General features: G+C 58.2%; 1 protein-coding gene across 4 annotated transcripts; it reads left to right on the plus strand.

Moving 5' to 3' along the window:
- The first annotated feature begins 1,781 nt into the window (after nt 1–1,781).
- Mlxipl (MLX interacting protein like) lies at nt 1,782–20,756 on the plus strand. Of its 4 annotated transcripts, none has more exons than XM_047534084.1 (17): nt 1,782–2,116; nt 6,299–6,405; nt 10,502–10,584; nt 10,769–10,858; nt 11,144–11,188; nt 11,645–11,846; nt 11,947–12,027; nt 15,023–15,192; nt 16,642–17,188; nt 17,387–17,454; nt 17,533–17,680; nt 17,828–17,943; nt 18,035–18,154; nt 18,279–18,406; nt 18,497–18,620; nt 19,136–19,271; nt 19,504–20,756. In XM_047534084.1, exons 1-17 carry the CDS (start codon nt 1,830–1,832, stop codon nt 19,620–19,622), a joined length of 2,571 nt encoding a protein of 856 aa, XP_047390040.1. In that variant the 5' UTR covers nt 1,782–1,829; the 3' UTR covers nt 19,623–20,756. The 4 variants fall into 4 exon arrangements, with proteins under 4 accessions (XP_047390040.1, XP_047390039.1, XP_047390042.1 ...); XM_047534083.1 differs by having other exon boundaries at nt 1,783–2,116; nt 17,530–17,680; XM_047534086.1 differs by having other exon boundaries at nt 1,783–2,116; nt 19,142–19,271; nt 19,504–20,754.
- The last annotated feature ends 1,505 nt before the right edge of the window (nt 20,757–22,261 follow it).

Raw genomic sequence — 22,261 nt, forward strand, 5'->3', positions numbered from 1 at the left:
TGGATGCGGTTGCAGACAGATGCAATATACACTCATTCATTCAACAAATACTCATGTGCACATTTGCATTTGGGAAAATGGGCTACAGAGAGGAGTAAGACGTGATTCTTGCCTCCAGGGAATTTGCCATCTAGTGGGTAAAAGAGACCTGTGCACCCCTCGCTGTGAATGGAGAGCAGGAAATTAGACTTGGATTGACCAGCACAGGGTTGGGGGGACCTCAGTTTTAACCTGGAGAACTTGAGGAAGAGGTGGGAGGTGGTACTTCAAGGATGTGTCCCTGATGAACAAGGCAGTGTGGGGAGGAATCCTGAGGGGCAGGGTGGGGAGGCAGGGAGGACATGGCCTCAAGCAGGTCTCCTGGGAACAGCCTGGTCTTCACGTTCCAGTCAGGGCTTGTCCTGCACCTTCATGGACGGTGAACCAGAATTGTTTGTCTGAGAGGCAATGGGTGATAGGGGACAAATGGGAAAGGCAGTGACAGGAGAGCTGGGCTAGTTGTGCCACCATCTAGGCAGGGCCTCTCTAAACCAACTGTGTCATGTCGCCATGGGAGAAATTCGAATTTGTGGATGTTCTCCCAGTCACTGTATACTATGGTATTGTTCTGTTTTGAATTTCATAGGCAGAATATGTCTTTTTAGTATGAGGCCTCCAAAAGTGTCATCAGGTTCTGCAAAGAGTGGAAACTGAAGTGCAGATGGCTCTTGATTGGCAGTTAATGACTGAAGAAGGGGAGGGAGTTGGGTAAGGGAGGGAATTCACCCACAATCCTTCCACTGTGCTCAAACCTGGCTCAGGGGAAAGTTTCTGAAACTAAAGGAGATTATCCTGAGGTTTACTGCTGGGACAGGAGACCAGGGGAGCATGCTGAGGGGGAGCCCGGGACACTGATAGCAAAGACTTTGAACTTTGAAGCAAGGGTAAAGTTGCCAGATTCTGAGAAATGACTGAATTCAGTGTCCCCATTTTACAGGTAGAGTGACAGATCACCAGGAAGACAGAGATTTGTCCATGTCATTCATGGAATTAATGGCAGAGCAAGGATCATTTTGGGTCTCTGCTTAAGCCAGGACCCCTGAGTTAGGAGCCCCAAGGGAAAGGAGGAGAAGGAGGCCCTGCTCCCTACCCCCACCCTCATGCTTCAGTAAGGTGACAGGTGTGAATGTTCCAACCTGGTTTCTATCCTCAGAAGCAAGAACAAAAGCTGGTCCCCAGAGTCAGTGAGAGGAGGGGACGCTTCTGAGCGGGGTGCCTGCCTGGGGGATGTCCAGGGGACCTGGCCAAGGTTTCCCTGAGGCACCACTGGCAATGTCCTATTGAGCCTCTCAAGGATTCACAACCAGGGAACCCCGGTGTAAGGTAATCATGAATGTGGGCGCTTCCAGTTGTCTGGAAAACCGAGAGGGGTCTAGAGCCAAGAGATCGGGGAGAGCCGGTAGACAGTAGTTAGATGAGGGGAGAGGCCCCCGGGAAGCATGAAACCAGGCACCCAGGCGCTTTTAGATTCAGGTGGACTCTTCTTAAGAACCCTTTTGGGCGAAGGAGGGGCGATTCCATGAGAACTCCAAGTGGTCACAGCAGAGGGGACACAGCCAGGAGAGGTTGGGGCAGACCTGGCAAACGCGCGGGGATCCCCGGGCTCACACCTAAAATATTGATTATGCTAATTAAAGCCCCGCCCCGTCCGGTCCGCTCCCCGGGGGCGCGGAGGCTCCGCCCACTCAACGGCCTATTGTGGAGAGGGGCGGGGCTATGTTAATAAGGCCGAGTTGGCCACTTTGCGCGCTCAAGTGGCTCCGAGGAGCGCTGGCGAGGCGGCAGCGGCCATGGCGCTGGCAGGTCTTACCGCAGGCTTGCAGGTCCCGCGGGTCGACCCCAGCGCGGACTCGGACTCCGACACGGACTCGGAGGACCCGAGTCCCCGGCGCAGCGCGGGCGGTCTGCTCCGCTCGCAGGTCATCCACAGCGGGCACTTCATGGTGTCGTCGCCGCACAGCGACTCGCTGACCCGGCGGCGCGACCAAGAGGGGCCGGTTGGGCTTGCCGACTTCGGGCCGCGCAGCATCGACCCCACCCTCACCCGCCTCTTCGAGTGCTTGAGTCTGGCCTACAGGTGAGGGCGGCTCCGCAGCCCGACGGCCTGGGCTCGGGGCGGCGGGACCGCGTGCTGTGGCCCCGGACCCCCCACGCGAGCCTGATCCCCAGCTGCACCCGGAGCCTCCGGCCACAGCCTGGGCTTCCCAACCCTGAGTGTCCTCAGACCCCGACCCTCCCACAGGCTTACACCGACCTGTGCACTCCGTACCACCGTCACCTCCTCTCCCGGGGCGCGGACCGCTAGCCCTCCACCTCTCCTCCGTAGGCCCCCATCAGGCCTCTCTCCCAGGGCCCGGGCCTTCCACCCGCAAAGAAATGCCAGTCTTCCCTCGCGCCCCCAGGACCCGAGGCCGTCCCAGCTCATTCCCACCGCGCCACTCCCGGGCCATTCCACCCGACCCATGGTGGCCCTGGACCCCCTTCCCCAGCAGCCGCGACCAAGTCCCGCTCTGTTCCTGCACTGGCACTCCCAGTGCCCGTGGTCGTCCCAATTCTTAGGCACCGAAACTGAACCAGTCTCTCATCCGCCTTCCCCCCGTGACCGGGACACCCCTCCTCGACCTGCTAGGTCAAGGGTGGAGGGAGGAGGGTGCCGGGACACGCTGAGAGGCTACGCTCGCAAAGGTTCTCCGCTGAGGCCCGGCAGAGGGTGCTGCAGGCCGTAGGGGCTGGCGCGGGGGAGGCCTGGGCTCCGCGACCCGGGTGACCGAGGAAGCCGAGCGCCTAAAGCAGTCTGGGATCCCTACTCAGCGCTTCGCAGAGCGCTCAGGCCGCACCCGGTTCCCTCTCCACACCCGTGTCCCAGAGGAGGGCGCGAACCGGGGTCCTGGCCCAGTGCCCTGGAGCAAAGTTCCCTGCAGCAGAGGGGCCAGGATAAATTATCAACCGAAAACAGTAGAGGAGAAAGGGGGATAGGCCGGCCTTGATCTTTTCTCTGTGCAAATATTCCTCTTCCTCCGCGCGCCTCCTCCCCTTTGGAGAAGCGCTGGCTCCAGACCCGTACCTGCCTCCCCACAGGGAGCTGGACTGGGGTGCGGGCTGCCAAGGAGCTTTGCCTACCCGGTGACCACCAGCCGAGCGACCCCATTGGCTGGAGGCAAAGTAACCTTGGCCCACAAGTTCTGGCCTCAGGCCCAGGTCATGTTGCAACCTGATCATCCAGGGCGCCAGACCGATGTGGAAAGTTCAAATTCCCGTCCCTTTCTGCCCTCCCCCATTTGGACATCACGAGACTGCCTGGGACCAAGCATCTAAGGTCCTAGGACACCGGTTGCGACCCCTCCTTCCCAAGCTCCCCCAAGGGTCTCTATTTCCCACCCCTTACACCACACACAGCTCCACTTGAGCTGGCTAACCTCCGCCCCTCATCCCAGACTATGGGTGGCCGAAAGGGGAGTTTGATAAAGTGAAGGACAGAGTACACCCCGAGAATTGCCTCCCTAAGAGTCTGGCTGATATAACCCCAGTTGGGGGGTGGCTGGGGTGAAGAGAGCTTCTGGGTTTTTCCCCCCCAAATGCCAGGAATGTTAAATCTCCCTGTCCGGTCCTGGGTGGGGCCTAAGTACCTGGGATGGGAGTGGTTCAGAAGGAGGAGACTTCCGGTTTCCCCCATTTGGTATAGGATAAAAATTCGGGCTCAGACTGGGACCGTGTTTTAGCTCTGAAGACCTCCAGTCATAGCAGTGTCCTGGAGGAGCTAGAATTGCAGAAGCAGCTGGCAAAGTGGCCGCACCTGTAATCCCAGCAGCTTGGGAGGCTGAGGCAGGAGGATCTCCAGTTCAAAGCCAGCCTCAGCAAAAGAGAGGCACTAAGCAACTCAGGGAGACCCTGTCTTTAAATAAAATACAAAATAGGGCTGGGGATGTGGCTCAGTGGTCAAGTGCCCCTGAGTTCAATCCCTGGTATACCCCCAACAAAAAATTGCAGAAGCAGAGTGTCACCAGGGAGCAACCGGATGGGAAGGGACCAGCCAGCCAGGCAGGGGGTCCAGAGTGTGGGAAAACTGGTCAACTTGAGAAGAACAGCCTGCCGCCTTTCACCCTCCTCGGGGCAGTGTGGGCAGGGGAGGACCTTGCTAGTAGCCTGTGTTCCCTGGTTTTGTGGGTGGAAGTCTGAGGGAGGCAGGTCGTGGAGGCTCTAAGAAAGCACTTGTTCATGGTCAGAGCTAGGGAAAGTGGCCTCTGGAAGGTGGGGGAGCAAGCAGGACCCTGTTAGGGGTACTTTCAAGTGTCAGGGGGTGAGGGGCTGAACTGAGTTCTAAAGCTTTCCCCATCACATCCCCAAGATTCTGAGCTTCCCATTGGTCACAAGGAAAGCTCTTGAACCTTGGCCCTAGGCTTTTGCACCAGGCTGGGTCCCGCCCTCACATCCAACCAGTCAAATGCTTTCCTCCTGGCTTGGATGAAGTCTTGGTCTCAGCTCCCCCAGCCCCCCCTGGGCCACAGAGCTCAGCAGGGAGATGGAGGAGGGCAGGCACTGGGTGATCAGAGCGGCCTGGGAGGTTGCTGGGATACCTGCAAGGGTAACAAACTCAGGAGTTCCCCCACCCAGGTGCCACGAAACAAGCTGGCCCACGAGGGAGCAGAGTACCCCACCCCAGCCATGTCTTCTCACTAGACAGATGGTGTTTATCTAACTGCACAACAGAGGGGGCCGGCCATCGGGCTAGGGCGCTGGGCTGCGTATTTGGGTAATGAGGCCTATTGTACCCTGGGTTGGCAGTCCCCTCCCCACAGCAACCATTGCCACCCCAAAGCAAACACAGGAGCTTGGAGACCAGAGAGGAGAAGGGGCCCAATGATCTGTGCACCCAAGGTGCCATGGAGAGAGGAGGACGGAGGGGCCCCTGGAGAGAGCAGGCCTGGCTTTCTGCAAGGCTCAGCCTTGGGGTCTCCGCATCTGAGCAAGGATTGCAGAAGGTGGGCCAGAGGGACTAGTATGCAAACCTGGCCTGTGGATCCCAGGGAGGTCTAGGGAACCCTGCAGGGTTTTGTGACCCAGAGCAACTTGACCTCCTGGGTCAGCTTGCTGCTGGTGATAGACTTGGCCTGTGCCTGGCAGGATGAGTCAAACATCACCTGCGCAGAGCTTCTTCACCCTGCAGATTTGGTGGGCCACTAGTGTTAAGGTCAGGGTCAGAATGCTACCTCTCCTCTACCTCCTTTGGGGCCCTCAGAAGGACACACCTTCCAGCTCAGTACAGACTGTTGGCCTGGCTCAGAGAAGGCAGCCCCTGGCTACCACTGGGCAGGAGTCTCCCCCTCCATCCTGGCACACTGTCCCCACCCACTGGACCTCTCCTGTCCAAAGGGACCAGTGAGGCCAAGAAAGTCTCTGCTATGTGACTGTAGGCATTCCCTTTTCCTTTCCTGTCCCTCAGGAAGGTCATTTCTTACTCTCTTTAAATAAAAAATGGGCTGGGCACAGTAGCACCACCTGTAATCCCAGCAACTGAGGCAGGAAGGTCACAAGTTCAAAGCCAGCCTCAGCAACTTAGTGAGACCCTTCTCTAAATAAATAATTAAAAGGACTAGGGCTTCATGACCAAGCATCCCTGGGTTCAATCCCCAGTACAAAAAAAAAAAAAAAAAAAAGAAAGAAAGAAAGAAAGAAAGAAAGAAAGAAAAGAAAAGAAAGGAAGAAAAAAGAAATGGGTCAGGCACAGTGGCTCATGCCTGTTGTCCCAGGTACTCAGGAGGCTGAGGCAGGAGGATCTTAAGTTTGAGGCCAGTCTCTGCAACTTAGAGAGACTCTGTCTGAAAATAAAAAAATAAAAGGACTAGGGGTGTGGCTTGGTGGCAAAGCACTTGCCTAGCATGTGCAAGGTCCTGGGCTCGATTCCCAGTACTACAAAAAAGAAAAGAGAAAGAAGAAAGAGGAAAAGAATCTGAGCACCTTCCTAGCTGGCCACAGGACAGGTGCCTGTGTGGCCACACAGGAGGACACACTCGTTCTTATCACCCTGTTGATAAGCAAGGGTCAGCCTGCATGACAGGCAGGTCTCTGCAGAGAACACGGCATAGGGCCTGGGAAGGCATCTTGAAGGTCAGACTCTAGGAATTTCAGGCAGGTTAAATGCGGGGCCAAGAGAGCCAACCGTACATGCCTCGTGCATGGGAAGAAGGTGGAGCCAGTTCCTGCAGAGCCCCCATCTTTCCCTGTCTCCACCCCACACTGACCCATCCTCTTCCCCTGACAGTGGCAAGCTGGTGTCTCCAAAGTGGAAGAACTTCAAAGGCCTCAAGTTGCTCTGCCGGGACAAGATCCGCCTCAACAACGCCATCTGGAGAGCCTGGTATATCCAGTGTGAGTGGGCACTGCAGGCCTCCCCCGGCCCGAGGGGCCTGTCCCCAGCCAGAGGGCTCCCCAGTGGGCCCTCAGAGCCAGCTCCGGCAGGCCTTTGAGGGAGATCCCCCTATCCAGGATGCTCTGACCCCCAGAGGGTGCTGGGGAATGTGAAACCAAACCCCTTGGAATCACTAAAGTAGGCTGAGATTGTAGGTGAAGTTCAAGGCTCATTCTGGATCCCACTAGCGCAGTCGGGTGCCTTGGATGCCAGGTAAAGAAGGGTATTAAACATCCTCTGGGCCAACTGCGTCACTTTACAAATGGAGAAGCTGAGGAAGGAAGGTCTTGCAGGGGTCTCCACCAACCCGTCACTCAAGTCCTTACTGAATACCCAGCAGATGCCCACCTTGGAGATTGTGTAGCTGGGGGGCAGAGAAGCTGGATGGGGTAGTGGAAGGGACCCTGGTCTTACAGTTCCCACCCTGTGTCTGCCTCTTGCTGGCCATGCAATTTCAGGCAAGTGGCTTAACCTCTCTGAACCTGTTTCTTTATAAAATAAGAGCACCAGCCCTGCCTTTCACGCTTGGTGTGGAGACAACAGCTATGAAGGTGCCTGGAACTAAGTTGGTGTTGGATAAATTGGATACCTGCAGAAGTCACATTGATCCATTTAGGGACAGTCCCTGTGCAGCAGGGCAGCATAGGCTGAGAGGACTGGATCAGTCTGCCATGTGTTACGACCTAGTCCAGCTCAGTTAGGTCCTGCTGCAAGATCAAAGGCAGCTCTGAGCTGGGAACACAGCCCAGGAGGGACGTGCTGGTCCTCTGTGCGCTGGCTCCCATGGATCCCATCCAAGCAGAGGGAGCGTCGCTTTCTGGTTTCTCTTCCTCTGTGTGCCTTTTCATAAAACCTCTTACTTTCTAGCAACTCTGGGTGACAGGTATGATGACACCCATTTTTGTGGAGGCACAACCGAAGCTCAGAAAGGCAAATTCAGGTTCACGCAGCTGGCCTCTAGCGCAGCCCCGCCCCGACTCTCCTCCACATCTGGCTTCCAGTCCTCTTCTGAGAACAGGCTGGTCACCCAGCAGGGGAGCAGCTGGGCTTTTCAGGGAAGCAGGAGAGCCAGGCCTTTTGGATATTTTCTCCACTCACGTCTCTGCCATTTCTGAGACCTTGCATGACAGGTCCAGGCAAACCAGGAAGCTGATAAGCCAAGGGGAGTCAGTGTCTCCCCAGCTGAAGTGCCCCTTACTCCCAAAGCTGAACGGGCCACAAACCCTTTACTCTGCAGAAGTTTCTGATGACAGCTGAGGCATGATGTCCCTCTATCCCCGGGGCCTCACCCAGGCAGACCCTGGTCTCCAGCTATTGCACAAGTTGCCTGAAGGACCCTAGGTTCTGCGTGGGACAGAGGTGGGTTTGAACTGAGTGCTAGCTGGCCCTGACTGTGTGTGGCCACAGGGAAATCTCCACCCTTCCAGAGCCAAAACTTGCTCATCTGAAAAATGGGCTAATGACAGGTCCCACGTGCTAGGTTCGTTGTGCATTTCAGTGAGACCATCTGTATTTCAACACGGAGCCTGGACTCAGAGGGGCTCCCTAGATATGGGTGGCTGGGTTTGATCACTGTTATTGGATCATAGTGGCAGCATGTGGCAGGCTCATAACAGACGTCAGTTACCCCCTCCTCCCACAAAGCCAAAGGTTTGAAGGTGAACGACAGAGAGATAGAGGGCTGCCTGGCTCCCCGACCTAGCATCTCACCTTAGTCCCCCCAGGAAGGGCCCTGCCAGCCCTTAGCAGCCTCCTGACCTGCAAGACCCTTCCTTTCTGCCCAGCCACGCACTCTCCCACACTCGAACATCCTCTTGGTTTTCTCCGCTCCCAGGGCACTTTGCGCCTCCCCTGGGGTGAGAGGACTTTCCACTGGCACTATCTGCATGTGTTTGTTTACCTTCCTTATCTCTCCGTGGAGCTGAGTGCGCCCTGATTCAACCATGTATCCCTGTCCCAGCATCTGTCCCTGCAAGGGTGCAAAGGGTCAGGCTCCCGGATGGCCCAGCGAACTTACTAGTGTCAAACAAAGCCTTCCCCAGCCCCGGGAAGCCCCATTCTGACAGCTCTTCTGTCCAGAGCACAGGGTCCCCAGGCTGGGCAGGAGAAAGCCAGGCTGGGCCCTCTCACCCCTGATTCTCTGGGAGCCCTACACATACTTAACCTTTCCCGGTGGTCATGTCCTCATCTGGGAAGTCAGGGGACAGATACTTTTTGAAACCTTCCCTGCTCTAAGCCACTGGGAGTCTGCACACCCAAGGGCCCTTTGTTTCCTGTCCACGCTAGGCTCAGGAGCCAGGACCAAGTCCCTCCTCCAATCCTATGAGTGGCCAGTACGCAGAATGTCCCTTAGGGCAGGACTTTGTAAATGATGCTGAAAGTCCTAATAAATGTCATGTTCCAGTGGTTCCCCCACCTCTGTGTCCACATTTGTCCCAGAGAAAACTGGCTGAGGCAGGATAGGCCCTGACGGACTGGACACTCTTGAAGAGCTGGTGATTGTCCTCTTTGTAAGGGTCGCTCCTGTTTTGTTTTGTAGTGCTGGGGGTGGACTCAAGGCAGGCCAGGCAAGCGCTCTGCCACTGAGTTACACCCCAGCCCAGCTCCCTCTGATAAAGGCCTGCTGTGTCCACACTGTCCCAGGGGAGGCAAATCTGCAGAGAATTGACAGGCAGGGTGGAGCCTGGGAAGACATGGCCATGGGGCTTGGAGGAAAGAGGGACTGTCCTGACGGGTGGGCGGAGGAGGGAAGGGCATTCCTGGCAGAATAAGACCAGAGGGTAGGCTGTGTGCCTCCCAGGCGGGGCCTGTGCAGGAGCTGGGAAGGGCGGAAGCAGGTGGCAGCAGGTCATGGAGGAACTTGGAAGCCAAGCTGAGGAGTGTGGTCCTCATCCTGGAGGCTGTAGGGAGCAGAGCCTCCGTGGCTTCAGACTGATGGGCTGCAGAGTGTGAGGCCTGAAGTCGAGGAAGTCCAGGGAGTGATGTGGGGGGGGCGAGGTGGGAGGGATGATGGAAAAAATGTCACAGGTCCTGTGAAACCAAGATGGTTCGTCCACGGGTTAGACTGTGAATGCTGGGAGTTGCTGGGGTACTTTTGTGGCAAGTTTGGGGACATCATGAGAGGGTCCCGAGGCAGCTGGGATATGGAGCTGAAGCTGGAAAGGGGCAGTGAGAGAGACTGGGGTGGCCCTGCAGAGAAGTCAGTGCACAGAGGTGAGTGACAGGAGACCAGAGGGGGTGGCTCCTGGAGGAGGTGGGCGGGGCACACTGAGGTCTGGGGGATGGGCCTGCCAGTGTGGCAGGTGGGGCAGGAGGTGTGAGGTTGAAGGACAGTGACAACAGAGCTTGGGAGCAAAGCAAAGGGTGCAAAGACATAGCACGTTAGCTGGGGGTAGCAAAGGGAACGGGAAGGTTTGGGAATAAAGAAAGGCCTATAATCCCTGAGGCTCGGGAAGTCGAGGCAGGAGGGTTTCGAGTTCAAAGCCAGCCTCAGCAACTTAGCGAGGCTCTAAGCAACTCACAGAGACCCTGTTTTTTAATAAAACATAGAAAAAGGGCTGGGGATGTGGCTCAGTGTTTAAGCACCCCTGGGTTCAATCCTTGGTACTCCCCCCCCCCAAAAAAAGGAAGGGCCTGGGATGTGCTTATGAGCAGAGGGAAGGGGTCTGGGGAGAGGTCAGTATTGGAGAAAGGAGAGGAGGTTGCTGGACTAGGGCTCAGGTGGGTGGCAGGTGGAAAGCGGACCAGAGCTGGTTTCAGAGGTGGAGTGTGCACACCAAGGAGCCCAGGACATGGGACCTGCCTGTGATGACTTGTGGTCTCACAATCCACACAGCAAACCTTGTCTGCGTCCCTACCAAGCTCCCAAAGAAGGCAGTAAGATCCCAGAGGACCAGAGCAAGCAGGAGGGCTTCCTGGAGGCAGCACTTAATCCAAGTGTCAAAGTTCAGGCAGGGTTTCATAGGGTGTCACTTGAGTCCCAGTCGTCCCCCCACCCTGCCCCCAGAGTGAGGGATGAGGGAGCTTGGTGCCCCTGACCTGGCCCCCTTCTCTCAGATGTGGAGCGGCGGAAGAGCCCCGTGTGTGGCTTCGTGACACCCCTGCAGGGGCCTGAGGCTGACGAGCACCGGAAACCCGAGGTAGCTGAGGCTGGCGCCCCCCCACGCGCCTACCCACCGAGGGCGCCGTCCCACCCGCACCCCGGCTTCGCGCTGGGTGGGAACGTCTGGCCTGGGCGGGATTTGGATGAGGAGTGGGAACTTGGGGGCAGGGTGTTGTTGTCATCCTTCCCTCTGAGCCCTGTCCCCTGACCCTCCTCCCCAGGCTGTCGTCCTGGAGGGGAATTACTGGAAGCGGCGCATCGAGGTGGTGATGCGCGAGTACCACAAGTGGCGCATCTACTACAAGAAGCGGGTCAGTGGGGACGCAGGGGAGGCCTCAGGACCTTCTCCTGCAGTTGCTGGCTGCAGCCCCTTGGAGCGCCCTGGAGGGGCTCCCGGACCCCTGCTCCTTCATTAAGACCCTGGCTGACAGCGCCACCGTGTGGCCAAGAGTCTCCTCGCAGTCTGCCTCCCTCCCTGGGTAGCTGCGGGCCGGGCAAGCCCCTGGGAGAAAAGAGGGATCCCATTAATGGGGTCGGGGGCGGAGGACCAAGGGGAGGAGGCAAGGGATCCAGCGTCCAACTCTGTGTTTCTGCAGCTCCGAAAGTCCAGCAGAGAAGGGGATCTCTTGGCCCCCAAGCAGGTGGGTGCTCGGAAGTCCAGTGGGGAAGGGGATCTGCGGGCTGCAGCCCAGCCTGGGAGACGGCTTCCACCCAGCTATCCAGTGCGGTGCTGGGGGTGAGGCAGGTGCGAGCGGCCATCCTCTGGGTGATAGGTGCACCTTCTTCCCTTGGGAGGACATAGTAGTGGGAAGACCCCCGGCTGCTAAGCATGGCGGGAGGCCTGGCGGAGCCCAGGGCCGAAGAACCCAGGGTCCAGATGGGAAAAAGCAGAGGGCAGGAAGGGATGCTGGCCATCCTGGTCTGTCTCCTGGGGGGAGTTGTTAGAGGGTGATGGGTTGACCTTGGCCTTCCAGGAGCAAACCTGGTGCCCCGGGAAGGTGAAGTGGTGTGTCTCAGAGAGGCTCTCTGCCGGGGCCTCCTCGTCCCCAAACAAGGGGTGATTTGCCGGGCGGGTCAGTGACCGCTCCTCTCGCTAGGCGGAAGGCGGGTGGCCGCCGCCAGAGCGATGGTGCGAGCAGCTCTTCTCCAGCGTGGTGCCCGTGCTGCTGGGGGGTGCGGAGGAGGAGCCTGGAGGGCGGCAGCTCCTGGACCTCGACGGCTTTCTGTCCGACATCTCCGACACACTCTTCACCATGACGCAGCCCAGTCCCTCGCCCCTGCAGCTGCCCCCCGAGGACGGTGAGGGCCTGTGTCCGGGGAGGGGGCTCAGGATGGGCAAGGGAAGGGGTGCAGGCGACCCACCCCTCTGCTGCTCCTGATGTCACCACTGCCCCTCCAGCCTACGTCGGCAATGCCGACATGATCCAGCCAGACCTGACGCCTCTGCAGCCCAGCCTCGATGACTTCATGGAGATCTCAGGTGGGACAGCCCCTCCCCCGAGTGGGGCAGATAGGCATGGTCCGTCCAAGGAAAGCCTCAGGGTCACCCTGAGACCCCAGGCCAGTGTGAAGCCCCTCTGGGAGGGCAGATGGTTTGGGTCATTTCTGAAGGATCTTTCAGATCCTCCGTTGTCCAGCTTTGGGATACAGCCAGTGTGGCCCAAGATGGGTGCAGACCTGGTGGAAATCGGGACCAGGGGAGCAGGGGAGCAGGGGCTTTGAAGCTGCAGGCTCCAGCGGCTCCCAGGAAAGCAGTGCACGCCAGACTTTCTCGAAGGATAATGGGACTTTGATTCATTTGGGTCTGTTTATATTTACATAATGCATTTTTTTAAAGTACCTGTTAAAGAACATTTCCAACATACACAAGTAGAGAGAGTATTAGCACACCCACGTACCTCCGGCCCTGATTTGCCAGCTCTTGGCCATGTTGCATCTGGCCACTACCCCCCTCCTTCTCCCATACCATTTTAAAGAAAATCCCAGGCATCAGATCTTGCAAAGCATTTGGGAAAGTAGTTTCCTGGGCCATGAAGTTACCAATGCCCTACTGTCTTTTTGGGTTTTTTGTTACTGGAGATTGAACCCAAGAACTGACCTACATCCCCAGCCCTTTTCATTTATTTGTTTATTTTCGAGACAGGATCTTGTGAAGTATCTTAGGGCCTTGCTAAATTGCTGAGGCTGGCCTCAAACCTGCAATCCTCTGGCCTCAACCTCCTGCATGGGATTATAGGTGTGTGCCACTGCACCTGGCCCTAATGTCCTTCTGGAGGTAGAGAGACATCTGTATAAGCCAATGTGGAAATTTTTCTCTTTTTGTTTTTACATCAGACTCTTCCTCAGGTTGTTTTCTTCACCGAGCTGTAGATCCTGCAGACTGCTCCCCATATGCATGCATTTAGGAGCCCCCAAAGCCATTCTCCGGGCCAGCCAAACATCAAAGCTCAGGCTGTCTCACTCAAGGCCAGGGGACAGAAGGAGGGTCCTGAGGATGGAGGCTTAATTTCAGTGACCCCCCCCCCAACTCCTTCCCCACGGGGTCGTTGGCCTGTCACTCAAGAGGAGGAGGCCTATGGGGCGGGGATTAGTGAATGAGGAACCACCCCCACCCCTGCCCCAGCCCTGGGCTGGGTGGGGGCTGCAGGGCAGGGGCAGAGTGTTGATGGCAGTGCCCTGGGAGCAGACCAGCCTGGGAGGGCGGCAGCCCCATCTGGGTGCCCAAGCACCCACCACAGGTAGGAGCCCAGCTGTGCCCATCAGGGCTCTGGGCGAGACCCAAACAGACTGGGGCTGGGCACCAACTTCTCTCAGTGCAGGGTAGCAGCTGGGTGGCGGCGATCGTGGGTCACGCAGAGCAGGGCTAGTGTGGCTCTCAAGCACTCTGTGCCCTGGGAGGGCAGAGAGCATGGGACGCCAGGGCTCATACTCTGATTGTCCCCAGGAGCCCTCCCTGGAAACCCAGTGAGGGCCCAGTATTCTGTGGAGACAGGAGACTGGGTGAGGGCAGGGTGCAGGAGGGAGGGGCTCCAGGACAGGATGGCAGGCCAGGGAGGGGACCAGAGGCCAGGGAGGGATGGGCTGGGGAGAGGCTGGGCCTGGGAAGCGGCTTCTCTCAAGGCAGAGTGGGAACAGGCATGGGAGGCCTCTGGTAAGGGACGGCTGTGCCTCAGGGCTGCACGGGCCTTGCCACCCTTGCCCCCTTGCCTGAGCCCAGGGGGTGGACAGTGGCAGTAAGTAGGGAGGCTCAGCATGAGGAGGTTCTAAAGCCCTGGGCCTCACATGGCCTAGTGATGAGGCCTGTGGTCCATGGGGGACAGGGGTGGAGGATATTGACCATCTCCTAGTCCCATCCAGTCCCTCCATGAAAGGGAGGCAGCAGACAAGAAGCCGCCTTCTAACCAGAGGCTGGGAAGACAGACGTGGGCACAGAGCAGACCTGCCCACGCTGTCTGCCGCATTGGGCGAGTTCACAGGGACTCAGAGCTCAGACGGTGGACAGACACCCCGGGAGACAGGCAGCTGCTGACCCCTGGGTTCTGTGCCTTCAGGCAAAGCAGAATCCGCACGCGCACACTCACGCTTGCGCACACGCCACTCCTGTAGGTTCTTGGTCTGGTCTCCTGAGAGGGCGCTCCTGAGAAAAAGGCCTGGCCAGCTCTCCTGGCTGGGGACCCTGAAGGGAAAGAGTGGGCAAGGGGACTGGGGTCCATCCCAGACCGGTGGGGAGCTGCCACTGTGGGGTCAAGTCTGACCAGCCCTGGCACAGACCGTAGGCCAGTCAGGGTCAGAGAAAGGTGCCCGGAAGGGAGCGGGAGGGCGGGCGGCGCCCAGGCCCGGGATGTGGTCAGGCCACAGGCAGCTGCTTCCCAAAACCAGAATAGCCAGGGCTTACACAACCCGCACCCCAAACAATCTGGCCGCCCGCCTCCCCCGAGCCCTTCGAGGCTTCTCAGCTCCCCTGCTCCTTACCCCACGCTAGGACAGTCACCCCACCGCACCCTTCATCCTCCTCCTGGGCTCTGCGCTTGCAGACCCACCTGTTGGCTTTCCAAGAAACCTGACCTGTCCTGACCCATGACCTCCTGACCCTGCTCGCCCCCAGCTCACCCCTGATCCCCACCACCCTGGGCTCCTCCCAGCCCAGAGGCTACTCTGTACCCACCCGCAACCTTTGCCCTTTGGGGCCTCTCTATGCCTGCCCTTTCCAGACCTCCAGCAGAGTGTGTAAGGGGAGCAGACAGGGGGACGGGTGGTGACGGGACTCTCCTGGGCCACGTGTGGGGTTCCATGGGGACCCTGGGTTGCTGCTCACTCAGGCCCATCCCGCCCCAGCCTTTGTCTGCTTCCCCCAGAGAGACAGAAACTCTCCCGGTTTCACAACCTCCTGTGGAAGCCCCTCTCCCCCGCCAGCCCCCACCCCACCTTGGCCAGCCTGAACCCTAATGCTGCCACCCTGTGTGTCCAAATGACAGATTTCTTCACCAACTACCGACCCCCACAGACGCCCACATCTTCAAACTTCCCAGAGCCCCCCAGCTTCAGCCCTGTGGCTGACCCTCTCTTCAGCAGTGGGATCCTTGGCTCGGAGCCACCCCCAGCTTCCTCCAGCATGACCCACCTCTCAGGACACAATCGCCTGCAGGTGAGCTCCCCCCACCCCAGCTACCATGCCCAGCTCACCTGAAAGCTGGCCCTAGCTCTGGCCCTGCCTGTGTCCAGGGCGAATCCAGGAACTTCCTGAAAGCCAGGTCTTGAGCTTAGCCAATCAAGAGAGACTCTGGGAGGGCCATGTAGCACAATGGGACTGATGTAGGTGGGGGAAGGCCCAGGGCCACCTGGGGCTGGGTGGCTCATGGAGGGCTTTCTGGAAGAGAGCAGGGAGTTCTGAGCCTTTGTGAGCCTTAGGTTTGGACAGAAGAGACAGAGAGCGCAAGCCAGGTGGGAGGAATGGCAGGGACCAAAGCATGGAGACAGGAAGTTGGGCATATACGTGTGGGAGACAGTGAGTCTGCCATCTTGGTTCAGAGGCTGCGCTCCTGTTTCTGGGTTAGAAGCCTTTTCCGTCCACCATCAGACTTTCAGGCGCTATGGTGGTTGGCCATTGAGGGGTCTGTGTCCCCTCAATGCATGAGCTCCTCTGGAAGGGCTAGGCGTGGCTCACCTGTGCATCTCCATACCTCGCACTCGGCACCACTCAGTAAATGTTTGTCCAGTGAGTGAGCAAGAGAGAGAATGAGTGTGTAGAGGGAGGGGTGTACGGGTGAGTGGACACGTGGCGTAGATGATGGTGCACGGGTGGGTGCAAACAGGTAGATGAGCGGCTGGTTGGATGGTGGCTGGCGGGTGGGTTCATGGACACTTTTTTAAAAAATACTTTTTTCAGTTGTCGATGGACCATTATTTTATTCATTCATTTCTATGTGGTGCTGAGAATGGAACCTGGTGCCTCACACCTGCTAGGCAAGTGCTCTGCCGCGAGCACAACCCCAGCCCCCATAGACAGACACGTGGATAGATTGATAAAATGGGCTGGTGGGTGAATAATTGGCCGGTGAAAATGCAGATGGTGAGCGGATGGATGGGTGGATTATAGGTGGGCTAGTGGGTGAACAGAGGAAGTATGGATGGCTAGGGTGTTGGCCAGTGACTCCCACACCTTGGAGGCTGGTATTGAGACAGGAAGATGAACTCACTCATAGATGAGAGCATAAGTAGGTAAATGGAGGATGGATGGATGGATGGATGAGTGGATGGATGAGTGAGTGGATGGATGGACAAACAATGGATGAGAGGGCTGGTTAGTAGATGGGTTGGTGGTAGTAGATGAACAGATAAACTATTTGGCAGATGCCTGGGTAGGCAGGAAGACTGATGCTTTTGCCTAATTTGTGTATAAAAGCAGCCTATTCCTTGGGCTCATTAGATTATAATTTCCGTGTGTGTGTGTGTGTGTGTGTGTGTTGGAAGGCAGCGACCATTTCTCCTGTCTCTCTGGTGCCCAGGTCACAGCTCAGCCAGAGCAGGAGGCTGCCTGGGTTGCTGCAGGGAGCCCTGTCCCCTGCTCTTAGTGTCCATCTATCTCCCCAACCAGGCTCGCAACAGCTGCCCTGGCTCCTTGGACCCCAGTGCCTTCCTGAGCTCTGACTTCCTTCATCCGGAAGACCCCAAGCCCAAGCTCCCACCCGCGCCTGCCCCTCCGCCTCTCCTCCAGTACCCTCCCCCTGCCAAAGTGCCAGGCCTGGAGCCCTGCACCCCTCCCCACTTCCCTCCCCTGGCTCCGCCCCCTGCCTTGCTGCAGGAGGAGCCCCTCTTCTCTGCCAGGTTTCCCTTCCCCGCAGTCCCTCCTGCCCCGGGAGTGTCCCCACTGCCCGCTCCCGCTGCCTTCCCACCCGCCGGGCAGCCTGCCCCAGGCCCTGCCCCCGCGGCCTTCCCCTTAGACCATCTGCCCTCAGGGTACCCAGAGCCAGCCGTGGGCCCTCAGTTCGCAGTGCCTCAGGGTGTGAAACCCAGAGGCAAGACCCCCACCCCATCCTCCACGGGACGGAAGGCCTGCTGCCCTGCCGTGGCCTCTGCCTCTGCCAGCCCCACGGCCACTGCCAGGGCCAACAACCCCTGCCTCACGCAGCTGCTCAGGAGAGGTGAGATGGGAGGGGAAAGGGCACGGGCTGGAGGCGGGGCTTGGGGTCAACCTGGAGGCGGGGCTGGGAGGCCGGGAGGTAGTTAAAGGCTGGGCTTAGCAGGGCGTGTGGGCTGTGAAAGGGGGTCCGCGGGAGGGGTCTTGAGCCATGTGGGCCTGGGCCAGCCCCGGCAGCCCTCACAGTCCCGCCTGTGCACAGCCAAGCCTGAGCAAGCCCTGGAGCCACCGCTCGCAGCCGGCGCCCTCCTCCGGACCCCAGGCTCCCCAGTAAGACCGCGGGCATCGGGAGGTGGGGGCGAGCCCAGGGACTTCGCCCCGACGCTCTGCCCTTCTCCACCCCAGCAGGAGATGGTCGCTGAGTTCCCCTGTGCCTTCTTCTCTCCAACCCCGGTCCCTACATCGCCCCGGCCACCTCCAGGCCCAGCTACGTTGGCCCCTCCCAGGCCCCTGATTGTCCCTAAAGCAGAGCGGCTCTCACCCCCAGCCCCCAGCGGTAAAGAGGGTGCCGGATTGGGGGATTTCGGGATGGAGGGAGGAGAAGGAAAAGGACTGTGTCTCGGGCCAGGATGAGAGGGGCAAGGCAACCGCACCCTCTCCCCTGTGTGTCGGTCTGTCTGTGGGTCTGTCTGTCCTGACACAGGCAGTGAACGGCGGAGGTCAGGGGAGCTCAACTCCATACCAGCCCCGGGGGCGCTGAATGTCCGCGCCTCTCCCCCTCAACCCATCTTAGGCCGGGGCCGCCCAGACAATAACAAGGTGGGTACCATCCCTCCACCCAAGACTGGTTAGCTACCCCCAGCCCCTCACAGGCTCCTTCCTGGGCTCACCCCGCTGTCTGCCCCCCAAGACCGAGAACCGCCGCATCACGCACATCTCTGCGGAGCAGAAGCGTCGCTTCAATATCAAGCTGGGGTTTGACACCCTGCATGGGCTCGTGAGCACCCTGAGCGCCCAACCCAGCCTCAAGGTGAGCCTCCAGCCTCAGGGCCCCTTCCTGGACCGCTCCCCCAACATGACCCGACCCCAGCGTCCTCCAGACACTCTGGCAGGACGGCCTCCAGCACCGAGGCCCACACTGGTGGCACCCGCAGGTGAGCAAAGCCACCACGCTGCAGAAGACGGCCGAGTACATCGCCATGCTGCAGCAGGAGCGGGCGGCCATGCAGGAGGAGGCCCAGCAGCTGCGGGACGAGATCGAGGAGCTCAACGCTGCCATCAAGTAGGCAGGGGCGGGCAGGGGCGGGCAGGCGCGGGCTGAGGGGGCATGTGGCCATTGAACTCCCGGCCCCTCACCCACCTGTGCCCCCAGCCTGTGCCAGCAGCAGCTGCCCGCCACGGGGGTGCCCATCACGCACCAGCGCTTTGACCAGATGCGAGACATGTTTGATGACTACGTCCGGACCCGCACGCTGCACAACTGGAAGTTCTGGGTAGTATCCTCACCTAGACCAGCGGCCTGGAGGTAGCAGGGACAGCTGCGACCAGAGGGCTACAGGGGCCCAGGGAAGGGGCTATGGTTCAGGCCTTTGCCTTCTTGCCTTCGACCAGCAGGATGGCCTGGAGATGGAGCTGAAAGCGAGGCTGAGGGGGGAGGCCCTGGGCAAGAGCAGCCACAGCCCAGCCTGCAGGAAGCCTGGGGTCGGCTGTAGGAACCCAACGTAGGAGGTGTGAGGCCTAGAGAAGATGTGGAAGCCAAGGTCTTGACTGAGCCAGGCCAGGGAGCTCAGGGATTGGGGGCAGTCCAGCACAGAGCAAGGGCTGTGGAGGAACCAGGAGAGCCAGAGAGCTGGACAGCCCTTGGCAGGTTGGGGAGGGGGCATAGCAGGAATCCTTGGGGTCAAGGTTAGACAGTTCCAGGCCCTTCAATCCCCTGGTGTGGGTTGACATCAAGGCTTCGGGTGAGGTGGTGGGAACATCATGTGGACCACAGGCCTGCTCCTTGACGCGGGCCCAGTTCAGTGTCCTCATCCGGCCTCTGTTCGAGTCCTTCAATGGGATGGTGTCCACCTCAAGCTTGCACAGCCTCCGCCAGACGTCGCTGGCCTGGCTGGACCAGTACTGCTCCCTGCCTGCTCTCCGGCCAAGTGCGTGAGCCACTTGCCCATCCACAGAAGTGTCACGCCTCAGGGGAGGGGGTTGCGCCCTGCTCAGACCCCAGGTCCGGCCTGCCTTCAACACAGACTAGGGTTTTGGGCCCTTTCACCAAGGGTCCTCCAGCCACCAGGGTAACTGCCGGCAGAGAGGCCCTGGAACTAGCCTTTCCCCCCACCCCTTGACTTCGGCCCTGGCCCAGGGAGTGTCTCCGTCTCTCCTCAGCTGTCCTGAACTCCCTCCGCCAGCTGAGTGCCTCAACCAGCATTCTGACCGATCCCAGCCGCGTGCCGGAGCAGGCCACACGGGCAGTCACGGAGGGTACCGTCAGCAGACCGTTATAGTCCTGGCAGACCCTGCTGAGCTCCAGTGACAACTTTCTGGGCACTCCTCTCCTGCCCCAGGCCCTGACGGCCCTTCCCTGAGGGCTGAACAGGACCCAAGTCTCACACTTCCCAAAGAGTCCTGTCCCTGCTGTGCCACTGACCAACACCACCAGTTGACCCCAGGGCCTTCGCAACTGTGACACTGGGGACCTAAGCTGCCAGCTCAGGGAGGAGGAGGAGAGTCCTCTCCCTGTTACTCCTGCCTGCTCCCACATGCTGAGCCTGAGAGCAGCAGGTGGCTTCCCTTGGGTGAGCCAGGAGAGACCAGGCTGGGTGGCCAAAGCAGGACAGGCATCTTGTGTGAGTGTGGCTGTGTGCATGTGGATTTTGTAAAGAATTCTTGATCAATAAAAGAAAAAACTGCCTGCCTGTGGGTTGGCGTGACTGTCAACATGTGTCACTCTGGGACAGAGAGAGTGCTGGTGGTAAAATGACCTTTGCTTTTACTCTGTTCTGGAAGCTTCTAGAAGGTTTTGGGTGGAGGTGAAACTTCCATACAGGTTCCCCTGGATGCTAAGTTGGGAACAGGAAGAGGCAGGGAGACCGGCTAGGAGGCTGCTACGCTCATCTGTTGAAACAGTGACAGATGTGCCTCCTGGAAATCCTCCTCCGCGGCCAGCAGAAGGCTCCGCAAGGCTCGGCACCTTGGGAGCTGGAAGAGAGCAGAGTTCGGGCCAAGGAGTGGAAGTGACAGGGCCATCAGGGGAACCATCCAGAAGATGAGTGCAGTGACTGCCTGCTGTGGGAGGGAACAAGCGGAGGGTGGATGTCCACTAGCTTGGGGTCCTAGAAGGAGCAGCCTGGGGGGAATCACAGTAGGAGGCTAAAGGCCCGGATGCTTCATCCTTCAACCTCAGGGCCTGCGGGGAACAGGCTGTGGCCGTGGCTCTGGGTATTCTGTTCACGGCTGTATCCCTCCTCCGTGCAGCTGGCATCCAAGCTCGCCTGCTGGTATCTTTTCACATCTTCTCAGAACTTCTGGAGACATTTTCAGATATAAATAGCAGACAGAGCTTTCTGTGGGCTTTCAGTTTCCCTCATTCATTTGAAAAAGAACAATAAACTGGGCATGGTGGTCACACCTGTAATCCCAAGGATTCAGGAGGCTGAGGTTGGAGGAGTGCAAGGTCAAGGCCAGCCTGGGCAACTTATGGAGACTCTCAGTAACTCAGCAAGACCCTGTCTCAAAATAAAATATAAAAAGGACTGAGGGTGTGACTCAGTGGTTAAGCGCCCTGGGTTCAATCCCAGTACCAAAAAAGAACGAAAGCAATAATTATTGTACACATATCTAGCATTTACTGTGTGCCAAACATTCTTTCAAGTGCTTTGTATATTAACTCATTTCATCCTCACTGGCCTGTTGGGAGGATTTAAAAGTAAATATAAGCTGGGTATGGTCATGCATGCCTGTAGTTTCAGCTACTTGGGAGGCTGAGGCAGGAGGACTATTTAAGCCCAGGAGTTGGAGGCCAACCTGGGCAGTACACCAAGACCCCACCTCTTTTTTTTTTTTTTTTTTTTTTTTTTTTTTTTTTGCGGTGCTGGGGATCAAACCCAGGGCCTTGTGCTTGCAAGGCAAGCACGCTACCAACTGAGCTATCTCCCCAGCCCCACCTCTTGAAAAAAAAAAAAAAAAAAAAGTAAATATATACAAAGCATCTTCAATGGTGTCTGGTATGTAACACTATGTAAGTTGTAATAATATTATCTGCATTTTAGAGCTGGGAAACTGGGCACAGAAGGGTCAAGCCACTTGCCCTAGGTGGCATGCTCTGTGAGTGGCTCAAAGGTGCCCCTCAGACTGCCTGCTCCAGAGTCGGCTTCTGCCCCTCTCTGCCGTGGAGGTGATGGGTGTGCAGCCTCTGGTGTTCTGCAGCTGCAGACTGACTGGCAGTGGCCTCTGAAAGGGGACCTCCTGAAGGTTTGAGTTCTGCAGTTCTCAGGAAGGAAGGACTCACATCCTTCCAGGACCATCTCCATAAAGCATCCTCTTGATCCTGGTCAAGATGGCTGCTTTCCCTGGAAGTGTGTTTACCAGTTGGCTGTCTCCTCTCCTCTGCCACACACCTCTTGGGCCCCCTGAATTTAGGTTTCTCCTCCTCCCAGGACCCCCCAGCTGCACCCCTGCATTCACTCTGCTCCTACCGAGCTCTGACTGAGTCTCTGCTGGAAAAATCCAGGTGCACTCCTGGCTTCCTCTGGGCCCCCAGGCCTTCCTGAAACATTCTGCTCTCTCCAGACCCTTCTTTCTCCCTGACAGTGCCTTCCAGGTTTCTGCTGCCTCTTCCGCAGCCTGTCCTTCCTTGGCTCACTTGTCCTCTTGCTCTGGGGCAAACGTTGAGCCTCGCTCTGGGGGGAAGCCCCTTCGGTCTCTCTGCTGAGGACCTCCTCCTCCATATCCATCTGTTGCTCCAGAGAGCTACACAACCTGGGTGCTGCCCTGACTCCTCCCTCCAGATGTTCCCCAGCTCCCTTGAACGTGAGGTAACTTGAGCCTGGTCCTCTCTGTTCCCTCTGTCCTTTGGGCAGGGCCAGCACCCAGACTTGCGTGGGCGGGAAGCAGACATCTTCAACTCTTCCCCACTCCCCACTGC

The sequence above is a fragment of the Sciurus carolinensis genome, chromosome 18, assembly GCF_902686445.1.
Source record: "Sciurus carolinensis chromosome 18, mSciCar1.2, whole genome shotgun sequence".
In the NCBI taxonomy this organism is placed as follows: domain Eukaryota; kingdom Metazoa; phylum Chordata; class Mammalia; order Rodentia; family Sciuridae; genus Sciurus; species Sciurus carolinensis.